Source organism: Ceratotherium simum, chromosome 7, assembly GCF_057802395.1.
Source record: "Ceratotherium simum simum isolate JZ-2026a chromosome 7, ASM5780239v1, whole genome shotgun sequence".
NCBI classification, from domain to species: domain Eukaryota; kingdom Metazoa; phylum Chordata; class Mammalia; order Perissodactyla; family Rhinocerotidae; genus Ceratotherium; species Ceratotherium simum.
This window is the reverse complement of record NC_141906.1, coordinates 21280520-21296897: the sequence shown is the minus strand read 5'-3', so window position 1 is coordinate 21296897 and position 16378 is coordinate 21280520. Positions and strand designations below refer to the sequence as shown.

Genomic DNA, 16378 nt, shown 5'->3' with positions numbered 1-16378 from the left:
GAGGTTTCTGCTTCCCTTTAAGTGCGGCTCCTAGAAAGGACTTCGGAGGACACAGACTGTGGTTGCATTTCAGCTCTATCGCGTCCTAGCTTTATGTCCTCGGGCATCTTAGCATTCTTGAGGCTTTATTCTCTGGGAAATAGGGATAAACTACTGGCCTCTCAAGGCTATTGTGGAGATTAAATAATATAAATGTATAAGGGCTGGGCATGCAGTAGACTGTAAATGTTATCCTTCCCCTGACTGCTGTGAAGTCCTCCTCCGCTGTGAGGAAACACCTCCTTTACTAAAACCAAAGAAGGTTCCCGGGGGGCATGTGGGAACTCTCCGGGGGAGCGAATGGGACCGGGAAGGCCAGCCTCCTGCTTCGGACCTGAAGGTTCCCGGGACCTCTTTCGGTCCAGGCTAGCATCATCCCCTTCCTGCACAATTGGGTCCCACCCCCTACTCCTTCCCCTCCCCCAATCTGAGAGCGGTCTCCCATCCCTTACTGGAGATCGGTAGGCCAGGTAGGTAGGTAGATAGGTGTTATAATGATCTCCGTTTCACAGAGGAAGAAACTGAGGCTCGGGAGTCGGCGACCCGCCCAGTGGCAGCGCTGCTATTCGCTCAGGGTGGGCGCGGGCGCGGTCACGTGTGCGGAGCCTGGATCCCGGCGGTTTCGGGGAAGGCGCGGGAGCCGGCCTGGGGGTGGGGTCTCCGCCGGGGGCGGGGCGAGGGAGTAGGGGGCGGGCCGCCGCTGCCACGCAGTGCCGGGGTCCTCCGCGCCGGACCGAGCCTCTGTCGCCGCGCTGGGCGGTGCGGGCCGCCTCTGCCGCCTCCCCGCGCGCGCACGCCGCCCTCCTGCCCGCGGCGGCCCCGCGCCCTCCGCAGCTTTGCCCATCGCGCCGCGCAGGCAGCCGCTCGCCGAGCCCGCGGCCGGGGCCCTGGCGTGCAGCTCGGGCCTCGGCGGGGCCCAGCGCCCCGGCCCGGGAGGATGCGGCCCAGGGCGGCCCGGGAGCTGAACAGGGCCCCCGCGCCGGCCCCCGCGGGCCCCGGACTCCAGAGCCGCAGCAGCCGCCCCGCCCACGAGAGACATGACTTCCAAGCCGCATTCCGACTGGATTCCCTACAGGTACGCGGGCGCCGGCCCCCACCTTCTCTTCCATTCGGGGGCTCGTGCCCAGCCCACCAACCTCTAACGCGGAGAGCGTGGGGCAGGGTCGAGGGCGCCGGGCGGGGTCTCCCACTACCCTGAACTCGGGGCGCAGGGCTGGCGGGGCACACCGGGCCGGGGCGCAGGGCACCGGTACCCTCCGCATCTATTCCAACACTGGGGGCTCGAGTTGGAAGCCTGGACCTTCCTACGCCAACTTTGGGTGGCCCGGCGGACTGAACCCACCTGCCTTGCTTCACCCCTTATCCGCCGGGGTTGCTAGAAGGGGCCAGTGCTCTGGGCCTGTGTGGGCCTTGTCGGTCCGGCAGCGCCATGTGGCTGGGCGATTGGGAAGGGAGCGCACACTGCTATGAGCCCCCTCCTAAGCCCAGCACACAGGTCACAGGCCAGGATAGCTGTGCGCACACACCATACTTCTGCAGGTATGCACCCACAGGATGTGGGCACATTTGGCTGAAGACAGTCCTGCTGGTCGATTCATACACTCAAAGCGTGAATTCCTGGAGACAGTTATTCTGAACCAAGAATATCTCTACACACACACACACACACACACACACACACACTCATGCACTGATTGTTGGGCTCACATAGGTGCACTCCTGCATATCTGTGCACAGGCACATTCTGTATTTGGAAAATATCTGACATCTGCTGCCCACTCACAAGTACTACTCATCTTTCAGAGATTCAGAAATCTACTTGCTAACAGGTCTATACCGGGACGCACACCAACTCCCAATACATAGAACCACCTTTGCATGCATAAGAGCACTTAAGAACCCAGGCACACTAAGGGAAGCATGGCTACGCTGTTCCCAGACACTGTGGTCTGTCCCAAGGACAACTGGGCTTTCCCACCTGTGTGAAGGTCGGGGCTGGGGAGGGATCTCTGGGGCTTCACACAGGTGTAGGCCTTTCCCCATCCACTACTCCATTCTCTCCATTACCACTGGAAAGGAGCTTATCACCATGGCAGCACCAGATCCTTGGCCACCCATTGGCTCCTTGGTTGCCAGGGGCTACGGGGCTGTCTCTAGGCCTCCTGGAGAGGCCTGTGAGTGAAAAGGGTCCTGGACTGCTAAGGTCCCGTATGTTATTGCCGGCCCAGGTGCACATGCCTGTTAGTGGTAGGAACAGACCCTCAGGACCTTCCTGCCTTATAACACAGCCTGCTCTCGGGAAGGGACCTGATTCCAGTCGCTGATAGAAAATAATTCTGACAGAGCTCTTCCATGAGTCTGTCCAGACAGCATCCGAAATGGAAACCAGCTGAAACCGCCTGAGGCTTGTTAAAAGCAGATCCTTCTGCAAACAAGCACCTGTCACTGGCCTGGGGATTCAGGATTTCTCTTGAGAATTGTTGTCTCTAATCTCAGGTCCTTTGGGGGCTTCAGGGCTTCCCAGGTTGGAATTTGTGGGTGCCCCTTCTGCCAACACATACACGTGCACACATGAGTCACCCCAAGGGTTTCCTGCAGACATATGCAGTCACACCTCAGAGTCCCACATGGACCAGGGAGATGATTTCCATCAGGGGGCTGGGGCTGTGCTGACTCAGAAGAGCTGCCACCTCACACAGGGCATCCAGGCTGGGGGCATGGTAGTTTCTGGAGCATCCTGGCTTTCTTGACACATGTGGCTGGAGGACTTTGTAGAAGACAGTGCAGCCCCACAAACTACCATTAACCTTTTCTAGCCACCCAGCAGAGGTGCCTGGGTAGTGCCTGTGGGCTGAGTGGCCTCTTGCGCTGTGGAAGTACCTGTATGGGGATGCAGGTGGCAGGGTGGGGGCCACAAACTAACTTAAAAGGGAAGGAAGGGCCAGCACTTGTGGCTGTGGATATAATGGCATGTTTAGGATCCAGCAGACTGGGGGCTAGGTCAGGTCATAGTTCAAGGAAGCCTCTCCCAGGAGCCAAGGGCCAACAAAGCTTGTAGGGTGCACAGGTCTTAGAGAGATCTGCCTCAAACTGGGGAGGCTTAAGCCTGCCTCTGGGAAAGGAGGCCCCAGGGAGGTGGGGTTGTCTCTGGGAAATGGCTCTGTCCTCCAGTGAGTGTCCAAGGCACTAGCATCCTTAGGAGTGATTTGGCACTTACCCCAGCCCAGGCCCAACCTTCCCATCCCCTCATTCCTTCTTGGGCCCACACACTCCACGTGGAGCACAGAATCCTGCCACCCTGGACACCTAGCACTGAGGAGCAGCTCGGCACCCTTGTGGCCCTGCCCTGCTTGCTGTCCCATTACTCCGTCACGCCTGCCTATTTGCTGTGTGGCAGGAAGGGTAGGTGTCTAGCTGGGGGCAGTCTGTACTCAGAAGCTGCCAGAATCTCTCCTGCCTTGCTGAGGTCTTTCTGAGCCTGCACTGAGTCTGGGAAAGCACTGGACTTGGCGTGTAGATTTCCAGAATGGGGAGACCTGGGCTGAGAGGAGGAGATGCAGATTTCCTCTTGTGTTAACTGGGCTGCTGATTGCAGTCAAAGCCACATGCCTGTCTGATTACAGAGAAAACTGGGGCAGAAGACAGGCAAGGCAGTTTACTTGCAGATGCGGGGGATGGGCACGTGTACATGTGCTCTGGTGTGAAGTTTCCCTAATGTCACAGCATGTCAGAATGGACTGTGTCATTTGGTTTGGGGGAGAGAGCTCGGTCAATTTCTTGTTAGCTCTCTTGGTGGGGGGGTTTCCTCCCTCTGTGATGGTTGCACCTGCATCCCTGGGCTTGGCTCATTTTCTTTGAAGCAGTGACAGTTGGTGATAATCTTCTTAAGGGTAATTGTGGCTCAGTTCATAATGATCATGGATTAATCTCACATTCTGATTCAGAAGGGAGCCATTTAGTTTATAAAGTTTAACAACTGGAATAATTTTTTGCCCTTTTTTTTCTATTCTAATAATTCCCACATCTGCTTATTTTCTCTTCACCTGTGTTCTTGAATATTAAATGCCCCTAGTTCAGGACTTCACAACCTTTTGTGAGTTGTAGGTGGAGGACTGAGAGTCGGGAAGGACCGTCCTGGGTGGGAGTGATGGCTGACCCTGTCCTCGGTGCTCTGTCTGCCTGGTCCTGTGGCCATTGCCTGGTGCCTCCCTCCCCAGGCTTTGAACTCCTGGAGAGCAAGGACCACATCTGGTTCTTGGCTGTGTGCCTAGCACGACCCACACAGGCAAGATGCACATTACTTTGAATCAAAGTGGCATCCCCAGGTAGCTTTTTGGACTTGCTGGCTTTCCTGGCCCCACCCCAGGTTCTCAGCACACCTGAGGGGTGCAGTACTCTCCCCTCACAATAGGGCTTCCTGGAGTGCTGCTGGAAGAGCACAGCTCTAGTTCAGAGAATGAGAACCTCAGGCTGGAAGGGCCCTCACAGGCCGCCCAGTCCTCTGTGAATGCTCCCTGCAGCATCCCTGCGAACAGCCTTCCATCAGATGGCTGCAGTCATTAGAAAGTTCTTTCTTGGGGTGAGCCTAAGCATGTCTCTGGGTTTCCCCTCCTCTTGGCCCTTGTTAGGATCCTCCCACCACATCCTCACTCCGCTTTCTGGGGAGCAGAGTGACTACTGATTAAGCAAGACTCCCGACTCCTTCAGTTCTGCCTCTGGGGGGAGTCTCAGAGGGGCCCCAGACCTTATGGCCCACTGCTTCACCTCTGGCAGCAGGGAGGAGGAGCAGAGCCTCTACTCCTAGGTCCACGGAGAAGCTCTCTCCACTCCCACCCCAACCCCCTTGGGAAGTCTTCTTGCCTGGGGTGGAAGGAGCAGTAAACACAAGGTTGATAGAGATGGTTGAGGGAGCAGGGGCCCTGCGGATGCCCTCAGGTTGGCCTCTGCCCTCCTCCAGTGAGGGTCTGGGAGCTGCACGCAGTGTCCTGGGTGTGGCCTGTCAAGCATCCCGCAGAGTGAGGCTGTTATTTCCTCACTCTGGACCCCTGCTCCCGGTGCTGCCCTTGAGCGCTCGCCGTCCCGTGGGATGGTTTTGACTCACTGACCAGTCACCTCAAGGCCTCTATAAACAGACCCCAAAGTCTTTCATCAGGCTGATGTCAGCCTTATCGCCTCCATTCTGCCTTGTGGGGAAGACCTGGTTTGGGGACCCACATGTAAGACTTGACCTTCTCCTCTTAGGTTTCTGCTTGTTACGCTCTTCTCTAGCTTTCCTGGGTCTTCTGAGTGCATACTGCCTTGGTGAACACTAGTATCTCTTCCACTCCGTACACCCATAAGTCTGCTGAGAGGCCTGCCTCATCTTCAGGTCATCGATAAACATACTAACCAAGAGAAGTGTGGTGCTGGAAACCTTCTTTGACTGTGGCATCACCCCTTGTTGCAGTTGCAAACACCTTTGAATGATTGTCTAATTGGACTAGCGTGCCACTGACATTGCTTCATCTTGCCCACAAGTTATCGTCGCTGGTGCCTGTGATTCCGTGTGGGAGCCTGGCTGTACTGCCCTCCCGTTTTTTCCTGATAGGGCCTGAGGACATGTGCCCTGGCTTGCTGGTGAACTTGGGCTTGCTCTTAGTGATCACCTGTCTTCTAGCCATTCAAACCACCCCTCTGGTTATTCAGTTAACCTCCTCCACAGTCTTACCTGGGGCCTACGTTAGACTCACTGATCTGCAGACTATAATTTCTTCCCCCATCTGAACATAAGGCTGCATTTGCATACTTCCAGCCTTGTAGCAGCTCCCTAATTTCTTTTTTGTTCTTTAGAGATCACCAGCTGTGGCTCATGGTCCCCATTTGCATGGCTGAGCATTAGAATCACCTCTGTCACTTGCTTTAAAAGAGAGAGTGAGGTGGGGCATTGATTCTGGGGCAACCTCCCCAGCAGTTCTGAATTACCAAGTCAGGGCTGAGTGCCCCTAGTAGTTTTAATGCACTTGCTAAGTTTGGGAGCCAGTGGCTGGAAGGCTGGAACTCTTGTGAGCAGCATGGTCCTCTCCCTTCTGGAGCTGCACCCACCCCCCTCCTGCCCTGTTCCCACCCACACTGTGTGTTCCCACCCCCACTGTGTGTTCATGTTGTTCCAAGCAGCCACTAGGCAACAGAGGCCACAGATCTGGATGTCCCAGGGGGTCTGACGTTAAGCACAGGGATTGCAGGCAGGCACCCTGGCTGGTCTTTTCTCTCCTGACAGCCCAGTTCCCTGATTTCCTGGGTCCAGCAGGGGCAGCTGCCACTGTGACTGAGGAGAAAGCATGAGGGCAGGAAGGAGGAGGGCGAAGCAGCATGGAGTGTGGTCTGTCCCTAGGTTGGCCTGGTCCCCAGGCCTCTGGTCAGCTCTGATGGATTAGCTGGAGCATGTTGGGTGGGATCTAAGAAGAAGGTGGGGGAACCAGCTTCCTAGATATGTTGGTCTGGCTCTAGATATGGCTCTTCCTGCCCATGGGAGAAGTGCCCTGCCCTCATTTGTCGTCAAGCATGGTTCACTCTTCAGATATCTGTCGGGTGCCTCAGGGGAAGCAAGGGAATGTGGAGGGGCTGACTCCCTGGGAGGTGAAGGGGCCACCTCGATGACCCTGGGCAGAGTGCATGGATTGGTGGACACAGCAGACCAGGCTTCTCTGACCCTTATGAGCCAGTGGCTAGTGCTTTCCTGGGCCTCCCTGGTCTGGCCCTCAGCAGCAGGCGACCATAATGAAGCAGCCGCCAGGGTCAGCTGGAAGACCCATCCGTCAGTGCCCTGTCTCCTGGCGGGGCTGCAGCTGGCAGCCAGGGCTTGGCAGTGATTCCATAATTGGAGCCCAAGTCATTAAAAAGCCATTACTGTTCTCCTCTTGTGGTTATCGCTTCGTGCTGCCTAGAACAGTGCCCATCAGAAAGAGGCAGGCCAGGGAGTGTGGGTGAGAGGGAAGATGCCTGGGGAAGGTGCTGTGGTGGGGGATGAGGAGGCAGGGCTGGCTGCTGGGGAGGAGGGCAGAGGAGCTTCAGTTCTGCTCTCCCTGGGGACAGCCGTCATTGTTGTTCCAACATGCTGCTGTTTGCTGGGAGTCTCTGTTATCCACCAGGGACAGATGTTGTGCTGCGGATACATTGTTAGGCAGAAACACCCACCCAGTGTGAGCTTGTCCCTGCTGGGGGATTGTGGCCCCTCAGACCTTTGCAGCTCTCTTAGAAACACCAGGAGCCTGCTTTCCTCCATGTGCTGCTGCCCACCTCCTCATTTAGGTGGGTTTATGTCAGCCCTCCTGGATGGGTCTTGCCCAGCCAACCACATTCTTATCCACCAGGCACATGTTGCTTCTCCCCAGCACCGCCCCAGCCACGCATGCTCTTTTCCTCCAGCTGCTCCAACATGCCCAGTGGTGAGTGAGGTGGTGGGCGGCTCTCTAGGCACTTCCAGGGCATCTGAGTTTCTGGAATCTCTTCAGAAGCTTAGCCTTGTATTCATCCATCTTCCTCTGAAAGCCAGTGATTAGTCTATTCTACCTGTAGTCTTACCTGGGAACCAGTGTTCCTAAAGCCTGCGGCTCTTGGTCATTGGGAGAGGAAGTAATGTCTTCATGGAAAGCAGCCTCCTCCCCAGGGCGTAGCTGTGTGGGAAGTCCATGGCAGTGGGACAGTGGCCTGTGGCGGGAAGAGGCCCCACTGCATGGATAAGGACATCAGGGGGGTGCTGGGCAGTGAGGCCACCATAGCTGGAACCACCTTTTGTCCGTTGAGCAGCCACTGTGACCCAGCAGTTCTGGAGGTGGCTTTGCTAATGTGCGCTTACCTCTCAGCTGGATGTCCCCTTTTCTGAATGACCCTAGGTATTAATGTCAGCACCGTGGAAGTCATCTTCTTTGTCCTGCTCAGCCAAGCCCAGTGCCAGGGATGACCCAGATGACTGCCCAGCCCTGCCCTGTGAAAGTGCGAGTGGCTTGCGTCATCCCAGCAAGCCATGAAATGGCCTCTCCTGCTGGCAGGAAGGGGAGCCAGCACCGTCTTGTGGAGGTGACACGGGCTCCTGTGACCAGGCACTAGCACGTGACTGAGATTACAGGCTGCTCCGTGCATGCCCAGGCACAGAGCTTGGCAAGCAGAGCACAGTAGGATTTCAGGCCCCGTTGCTCCTGTCAGCCGGGTGCCACACAGAGCCCAGGCTGCGGTTTTCATCCATGTCCTGGAAATCATGAGTGAGTACGCACTGCTCGTGCAGCAGACCGCGGAGGACACTGGTGTTTGCGGACTGATCCTTGAAGTCTTTGTGAGCAGATGCTCTGCCCCCGCGTTATTCAGTCGGGCCATTGGCTTAAGGTGGAGAGACAGGTGGAAGAGTTGTAGCCCCTGGACCTGGCGGGGCCCTGGCTCTTGCTCAGTCTAGTCCCTCCACCCTTCCTTTAGAACTACCACTGCCACCCTCCGGCCTGTGGTGCATGCCTTCTGTGATGAGACACTCACTGTCCCAGCCAGCTTGAATTGTTAGGAGCTGGTTTCCTGTCCTCTGGTCCTGGTCATGCCCTCAGGGAGTCCCACGTGCAGCTGTGCGCTCTTAGGCAGGTGGGCTGCTTTAGGTAAACTGAGGCCTTGACTCAGAAGCTTGTCTGTTGAGTAGTGTTTTCTCCTGTGCCCTGGCAGCTGAGGGTTCAGGGAATGAGGCTGTTCTGTGCATGCCTCCAGATCACAATTGGGGCTCCTCTTGAATGCAGAGCAGCCCATGGGTATCAGGAAAGGCCTTCCCAGATGTCAAGTAGGTAAGACAGCTGCCAGTTAAAAATATGCAGAGTTCTTATAGGTTGTGGCCAGGGAGGCAGGTGGGGAAGCCAGAGGTGGGTGGTGGGCTGTTTGCAGTCCACTTTAATACAAGGCACAAGTCGTTTGGATGAGCTGAAGGGACATTTCGAGTCAATGACTGTTTCAGCGAGGAAGGGCTTCTGCTGTCTTGGGGATGATTTGACCTCAGCTTTCCCCCTTACACACTTCCTGTACTCATCTGCTCACAAGCACGCCCACCTGTCACACAGGCGTTTGTGTGCATGTGTATCCAGGTATGCGCTCACATATTTAGATACACTCACACATCTGGACACCTCCTGTGCGTGCACAGGGGTGAGACAGACTTGCAGCCTCACACATAAACCTAGTGCGCTCTGGCATGTGTGTGCAGGTGCCCACACACGGGTCTCGTTCAGGGGCACGCTCCAGCGTAACTGGGCCAGGGCAGCTGGGGGTTTCCAGAGCTCAGATCCTCAGGCTCCAACCCCATCCCCACCCCCACCCTGCAGCTGTCCTGACCTTGTCTTCTGTAGAATTTGGGCCTAGGACTCATGCATGTGTCTTGGACTAGAAAGATAGCTAAGTGGTTGGAGTTCCTTACTGGTGCTCTGCCTTCCTGGGAGGCAGGGCCAGTCTCTGGGAGATGATGCTGCCCATCCCAAGACCTCAGTGACTGTAGGATTTGATGCCCTGGTGCTGTCTGCGCCACGTCTGTGGCCAGGGAAGGGCAGTGGCTGGTTGCTGGGCTGTGCATTGATGCGCTGTGTCCCCACCCAGCCCTAGCCCTGCCCTGTGAGATTGGTTGGTGTCTTAGCTTCACTCTCCCAGATGAGGGGACCGTCAGCTCTCTAAGTGGGGAAGGGGGTGGGCAGTGTCAGCACCTCCACTCTGCCACCTGGAGAGCCAGGAGTTTGCTTTGAACAGATGGGGAGAGGATCTGCCCCAGAGGACCCCGCATCCTCCAGAAAGGATGGAAAGGGGGAGGGAAGAGCTGGTGAGATCCGAGAGGGGGCTGGGGGGACAGGCCTCTGGGTCTGAAGCCAGGCCTTGGGCCTAGCTTGTACCTGATGCCTCTGGATAGGTTCCCCTGGATCTCAGTCAGGCCTGGCCCTGCTCACAGGCCCAAGGGGGAAGTCTCCTCCTGTACTCACTGGGGCCAGGCCGACTGGGAAGTCCTTGGGGCAGCGGAATCCCAGTAGGAGATCAGCTCCCAAAGGGCAGAAATGTGGCTCACCCTTTTCTGTCTCGAGCTGGTTCCCAGACAGTAGCCTCACCGTTCCTCCCTCTCCCATGTGCCCAGGAGCCGTGATGGGAGGGGTTTCAAGAACCTGGTTGTGCTGGGGGTGGGCTCTGGGCTGTATCCTGGTGCCTTGTGGGCAGGCCCTGAACACCCCTCTCTCCCTCTGCAGTGTCTTAGATGATGAGGGCAGCAACCTGAGGCAGCAGAAGCTTGACCGGCAGGTGAGTGAGGCTGGGATCAGGCGGCAGGGCAGTCAGCACTCACGGTCCTGGCCAGAGTCTGGGCTGGGGTCTCCAAGGGCAGAGGGGGAGGGCTGTCCCCTTCCTGGGGTGAGCCTGTCTGGCAGGGAGAAGCAGCTCTCCCCTTTTCCAGCTCAGCATTAGCACTGCCGCAGTACATGGGGCTTCGGCCGGGCCGGCAGCTGGGGTGACTGCAGTTAGAGGGCCAGATGTCTGCGTGATCCTGCCAGGGCAGCTACCTGGGCTGCATTTTGCCTCCCTTTCCTGGACCCCAAGTCTCGGGGCACCAAGGACATGAGGCCTTGGCCCAGAGTGGGCTGTGGACCCCAATGCGACCGACCTCTAGAACCCAGCTGAGCGAGCAGGGCCTTCTCTCTGGTCCCAGTCTGGGCGCCCTTCCTCTGGGTGGAGGCGGTGAGCTGCCCTCTAGGGTGCACCAACCTCTGTGCCTGTCCGGTGCCTCTGTAGCGGGCACTGCTGGAGCAGAAGCAGAAGAAGAAGCGCCAGGAGCCCCTGATGGTGCAGGCCAATGCCGACGGGCGGCCCCGGAGCCGGCGGGCCCGGCAGTCGGAGGAGCAGGCCCCCCTGGTGGAGTCCTACCTCAGCAGCAGCGGCAGCACCAGCTACCAAGGTACACCCTGCTCTTGGGGCAGCTGGGGACAGCCAGCCTGGGAAGCCCTTGTGCTGTGGCTTCACACCTCAGCACTGCTTTGGGGAGCCCCTCAGGGACTTCTTGCTGAGCTGGGCAGGTGAGGGGCTCCTCCTGTCAGGGTGTGCCCGGGCTGAAAATGACTCCCAGCCCAGAGTCCCAGCCTCTGCCCAGGGGCAGGCAGAGGGAGGCTGGGACCTGGAGCCTCGGGCTCCTGCATTTGCTCAGGCTGTCGGCTCCTGAATCAGCTGCGGGGCCAGAAGGCTAAAACTTCATGGATCTGGGAATTCAGCAGTCTGGGTTTCTGATCTGGAGTGTTCCACTGAGAGCAAGAGGCAGCTCCTAGGAGCAGGACAGTCTGCTCCCCACCAGCATTCTGCCTCCTGAGAGGAATCCATCTCAGTATCCCGCCCACACCAGCTAGGGTCTCTTGGTGACAGACACCTGTTGCCTCCCCTTCCTGGGCTCCCTGCACTCTCAGTCTACCTGGCTTCTGACCTGCAAGTCCCTTCACTGAGTCATGGTGATGAGCAGCCTCCAGCTCCCATCTTTGCACACTCCGGTTCTCAGCAGAGCCCACTTGCGGGGGGAGTTCTCTGCAGCTCATCGTGGATGGAGGATGGCTTCATTACATCCCTCTTGCTTAGATTAGGTTAAGAGTACCCCAGGCCGCATACAGTTTGGTGTCTCTGAGCCTGAAAGGAGCACTCTGACTCAGTCTCCACCGCCCCCTGCTGGTGCTGGTAATGCTGATGGCTTTTCCTCAGATAGTGACTATAAGAAGGTTGCAGGCATCTGGCTTTTGCAGTTGGAAGGAACCTTAGCAACCAAGGTGCGCCCCTCGTTCTGTGGCTTCCTCAGGACATGCAGCCTCCAGCCACTTTGAACTACTGGTAGTTGCCTCACCTCAGGACTAAGCTTTTTCATCTGACTGCTAGGCCCTCCCCACACCTGCCCCACAGCATCTCAGGTTCTGCTAACCCAGCCCTTAGCTCACTGGGTCCCCTTGTCCCTGCCTTGGAGGACACCATAGAGTCTCATTCACCTGCTGCCCAGTCTTGGCTTGGCATAGCAGACAAGCTCGGTCACCTCTGTGGGCACTCATACCTCTGAGGGAACCCATTTCACGTCTAATATAAAGGCTGTCTTTGGGCCAGTGGCTAAGCATGGTGCTAGGAGCCTTCCCTGCGTTATCTCATTTCTCCCCACAGTACCTCATTGTCCACACATGCTCAATAAGGAGATGGGCTCTGAGGGGTTCGACAACTCACCCTGGTACACTGCTAGTGAGCCTCGGGCTGAGGCTTTGAACCCAGGCTTGTTGGACTCCAAATGGCCTTTCCACCATTTTATGTTGCCTCCCTGACAGGAAGCTTCTTCATAGTAATTCCCCCACGTGTGCTTCAGTTCAGCACCTGGGGCCATAGCTGGTATGTCTGTGCTCCACCTGAGAGGCCCTTCAGAGGGGAGGGACAGGGACCTCAGCCTTGCTCTGCTGTCTTAGAGAGCAGCCTCCACTGCTCTGCACAGAACTGGCCCCCGGCCACACCCTTCCCTGCAGCCTCCGCATCACACTTCCTCCCAAGGGTGCTCTGTGTCCTGTGGAGCCTGGCCTGCTGCCATGTGGGCGTCACAGCCCCAGCCCTGCCAAGCCTGGCACCTGACCTTTTGAGGCTGCACATGGGATGGAAGCCCACTCCTGGGACTTACAGCCCTGCCAGGTTGTGCCAGAGGCCAGCATCTTGAGGCTTTGAGAGAGTCCTGCAAGTCACTGATGTGTAGTCATCTTGGCAGGTGTTTCTTGAGCACTGACCACGGGCCGGGGCCATGCCATGCCCATGCCAGGCCCGCAGAAAGACAGCAACACCTCCGGAAAGAATGCACGACCGAAGTCAGAAGACAGAGTCTCCAGTCAGGCCAATACTGGTCACCTGCTCACTTGTGACTGTGAACAACTCATTTACCCTGTCTGGGTCTGTTTCCTCCCCTGTCGAGTGAGGAAAAATTCTCAGTCTCAGGGCTTTGAAAATGGAAGCGGCCACGGTGTGTTCCGAGCTCTAATCAGCTGAATGCTCTTCCCTGCTGAGACCTCAGACCAGGCAGGGTGCATGCGGATCCTCTGGGGCCCAGTCTCTGCCCTGCTCTGAGTGGTGGGCAAAGCCATGAGGAGGCTGCTGCCCGCGGGGCTGGCCCAGCTGGGCTCCGTGTCTCCAAGAGTGCCCCCCAGGCCCACCTGCAGCATTAGCCGCCTCCTGCTCTGCCCTCTGCTGGCTCTTGGTGTTAAATACAAGGGGATCATTCCCAGAGGAAGATAAGGGAGTTTGACATCAGTCAGCCCTCACGGTTTATCCTGGTAAACAGGTTTTGACTTGCTGGCTGTGCTCATTCATATTATATATTCATCCATTTTTTAAATATCTGTTGAGGGCCTACTTTGTGTCAGGCTCTGGATTAGAGGCTAAGGGTCCAGAGTGAGCATAAACAGGCATGGTCTCTGTTCTCTCGTGGACCTTAAGGTCTAGGAGGGGAGAGAGAGTTAAACAGATGGTCATGGGTGTGCTTTGCAGAAAAAGGGGGCTCTGTGAGTGAATGACAGAGAGCCTGCTCCCAGACCAGGGTCAGGGAAGGCTTCCCTGAGGAGGTGATGCCTGAGCTGGACTCTGCAGGATGTGTGGAGGTTAATGGGAGGGGGCTGCAGTCGTGAGCGCAGTCCAGGCAGTGGGACAGCTGGAGCAAGGCCCCTGTGGCAAGAGGGCATGCGGCATGTACAGGGCACTGAGAGAGCGGGTGTGGCTGGGACCTGGGGTGCTGGGAGCTGAGGAGTGTGCAGTGAGGCTGAGGCCGAGGGGAAGGGAGGTGGAGGAGCCAGACTGGCACAAGAACGCTGGTCTTGGTCTTAAGAGCAATGAGAAACCATTCAAGGACTTTGAGCAGGTCGCGGTTCTGATGTGTGGAGAATTTGGAGGCCACCTGCTGTGACCCTTCCGAGACCTCTCTGTTGGTGTGTGCAGCTCCTTGTATCCCGGAGTTATTCTCCTGCCTCAGGGTGCTCTGGCACCCAGGCTGCCATGGGCTCGTCCCATGAGGGCGGGTGCAGGATCCCTGGATTGCTTGCCCTAGTTGTGGTCTCTTCTAGGAGATGTAGCCTTTTCTGTCTTCATCCGCCATCTTCAATGACCCACATTCTCCCAGACGCTCTTCCTCCCACTGCCTAGGCTCAGACAGTTTGCTGGCCCAGAGCTTTGACTGTTCTGCTTCTTGGTTGATCCTGGGGGTCATACTGGGCTGGGGGGTGCCACCTCCTTCCAGCTTGGCCTGCCCTGGGCACCTCTGCCTGGTAGAGATGGGTGGTACAGATGGTGGGGGTGGATCTGGGAAATATTCTGGTATGTGTGTTTGAGTTGGAGCCCGAGTCTCACCTGGTGCCCATTTCTCTCTCTCTCTCTCTGTCTCCTGAGCAGTTCAAGAGGCTGACTCACTTGCCAGTGTGCAGCTGGGAGCTGCCCACCCAACAGCACCAGCCTCAGCCAAGAGAACCAAGGCAGCAGCCGCAGCGGGGGGCCAGGGTGGGGCCTCTAGGAAGGAGAAGAAGGGGAAGCACAAAGGTTGGCTTGCCTTCACTATAGTCTTCCTCAGGAGGCCTGGCCCCCACTGTAGCGTTGGGGGTGGGCGTATCCTCCAGACTTGGAGGTGAGGGACAGGGTGGGAAGCCTCAGTGAAGGCACAAAATGGCGCTCAGGGCCCACACCCAGCTGGCTCACAGGCCTCATCTAGCTCATGGGGTGCCTTGGCTGGGCCATGGGTGTGGGCAGGCCCTCCATACTGCCGAGAAGTGAAGTCCAGCTCAGCTGTGACCCAGGAAGCCCGTCCCCCACCGCACTCTCTACCTCCATCCTGACCCAGGACACTCCCTCCAGTGGGGTGCACGGCCTCCCAGGCACTGGCCCCATGTCTGTGCAGCACTCACTCAACGTGTGGGCTTCCTCGACCCTCCATTCCAGTCCCAATTCCAGAGACTTCCAGTTTGTTCCCTCTGCTCCCCTCTTTCCAGAAAAGATCCTGAGAGATTAAGGACAGTTATGGTGGCCCCTGCCCCGAGGCTGGTCTCTGTTGGCTGGACGCCTTGTTTCCTCAGCCCTTGTGCCTGGGCGGAGATTTCCAGGCCTCAGGGTCACGGTTGGACAGTGGTATGTCACAGTCCCTAGGCTTCTGGAGCTGACTGCAGCATTTGGGGCATAGCCCAACCAGGCACGGTGGCCGCCACCTGTGTGGGCGAGGCCTTGCTTCTGTTACTGAAGCTGTGGCAACTTGGGCAGGAAGGCCGACTTGTGGCATGGGAGGTCCTCCATTTGGGAAGGCGAGTGTCTGCCAACCTCAGTCTTTTTCAGGGGGCCCCATATGTTTGTAATGCGGTGTGTGAGTTACTGCGTGTGTCTGTCCGTGAGAGAGAGAGGGGTGGGGCACATCAGCACCGATAACCGTAGCTGGCCAGGTCCGGGAACGAGTGGTGGCCCCGGCTGTGGTCTGGATTGTCCTTGTTCTCCATCTCGTCTTTTTCACTGTGCGGTTAGTTTTGTAGATGGCTGCTGTCTGCCTAGGGATGTGAGGCATTGCAAACCAACCCTCGGCAACTAATTTGGGGGAACAGCAGAAGAAATGAAGCCCATGTCCCTTCATAGCTTACCAATCATTAAGAGGCTGACAGCAGTTGTTAGTTTTTAAAAATCAGTTTTGCAAATAAAGTTTTGCAGAGGGTCCCCCTACTCATCCCTCCCCCACTTCATGGACATCTGAGAATCCAGGCTTTCCCCTCCGCTCCCCACCCCTGGATGGGACTCAGGAGTGTCCGTGGCCTGCAGGCACCAGCGGGCCAGCAGCACTGGCAGAAGACAAGTCTGAGGCCCGAGACCCGGTGCAGATCCTGACTGTGGGCCAGTCGGACCACGCCCAGGACGCCGGGGAAACAGCAGCTGGTGGGGGCGCACAGCCCAGCGGGCAGGACCTCCGTGCCAAGATGCAGAGAAAGGGTGAGCCCCGTGGAGGTCCAGTGACACCCCCAAAGCTCAGTTCTAGGTTCTCAGATGTACCTTTCTTGGGGAGCATGGCCTTCCTGTGTCTGTTCCAGCCTCGCCCAGGCCCTGGTGGGGGGTACACTTGGAGACCAAGGAGAAACTTGGGCAGGGGCCCCTGATGAGGCCAAGTTAAGGGAAAGAAGTGTGAACCAGGGTAACCAACCAGCCCCAGCCCAGCCCAGCCCTGTCTCTCCCCAGCTCCTGCCGCCGGCGAGGCCCAGGTTTGGGGACAGATTTCCTTTCTCTTTGATTCCTTTGAAAAAGCTTTTGCAAAACGTTCCTGCTGTGTCTGCTGAGCTAGGGGAAGCAGGGTCAGGACGCC

General features: G+C 57.4%; 1 protein-coding gene across 5 annotated transcripts in view; it reads left to right on the top strand.

Moving 5' to 3' along the window:
• Nucleotides 1-808: 808 nt before the first annotated feature.
• The window catches only part of TUB (TUB bipartite transcription factor), a 26064-nt gene continuing 10494 nt past the window's right edge, over nt 809-16378 (top strand). Inside the window, exons 1-5 of one of the 5 annotated variants that reach the window (XM_087433260.1) lie at nt 809-1114; nt 10266-10317; nt 10804-10966; nt 14446-14589; nt 15844-16011. In XM_087433260.1, coding sequence (XP_087289386.1) covers nt 1077-1114; nt 10266-10317; nt 10804-10966; nt 14446-14589; nt 15844-16011 — 565 coding nt within the window. In that variant the 5' untranslated portion in view covers nt 809-1076. Of the gene's footprint in view, nt 1115-10265; nt 10318-10803; nt 10967-12778; nt 13028-14445; nt 14590-15843; nt 16012-16378 lie in introns of those variants that run through there. The other 4 variants (XM_004418400.3, XM_087433263.1, XM_087433262.1 and 1 more) reach the window with 4 other exon arrangements.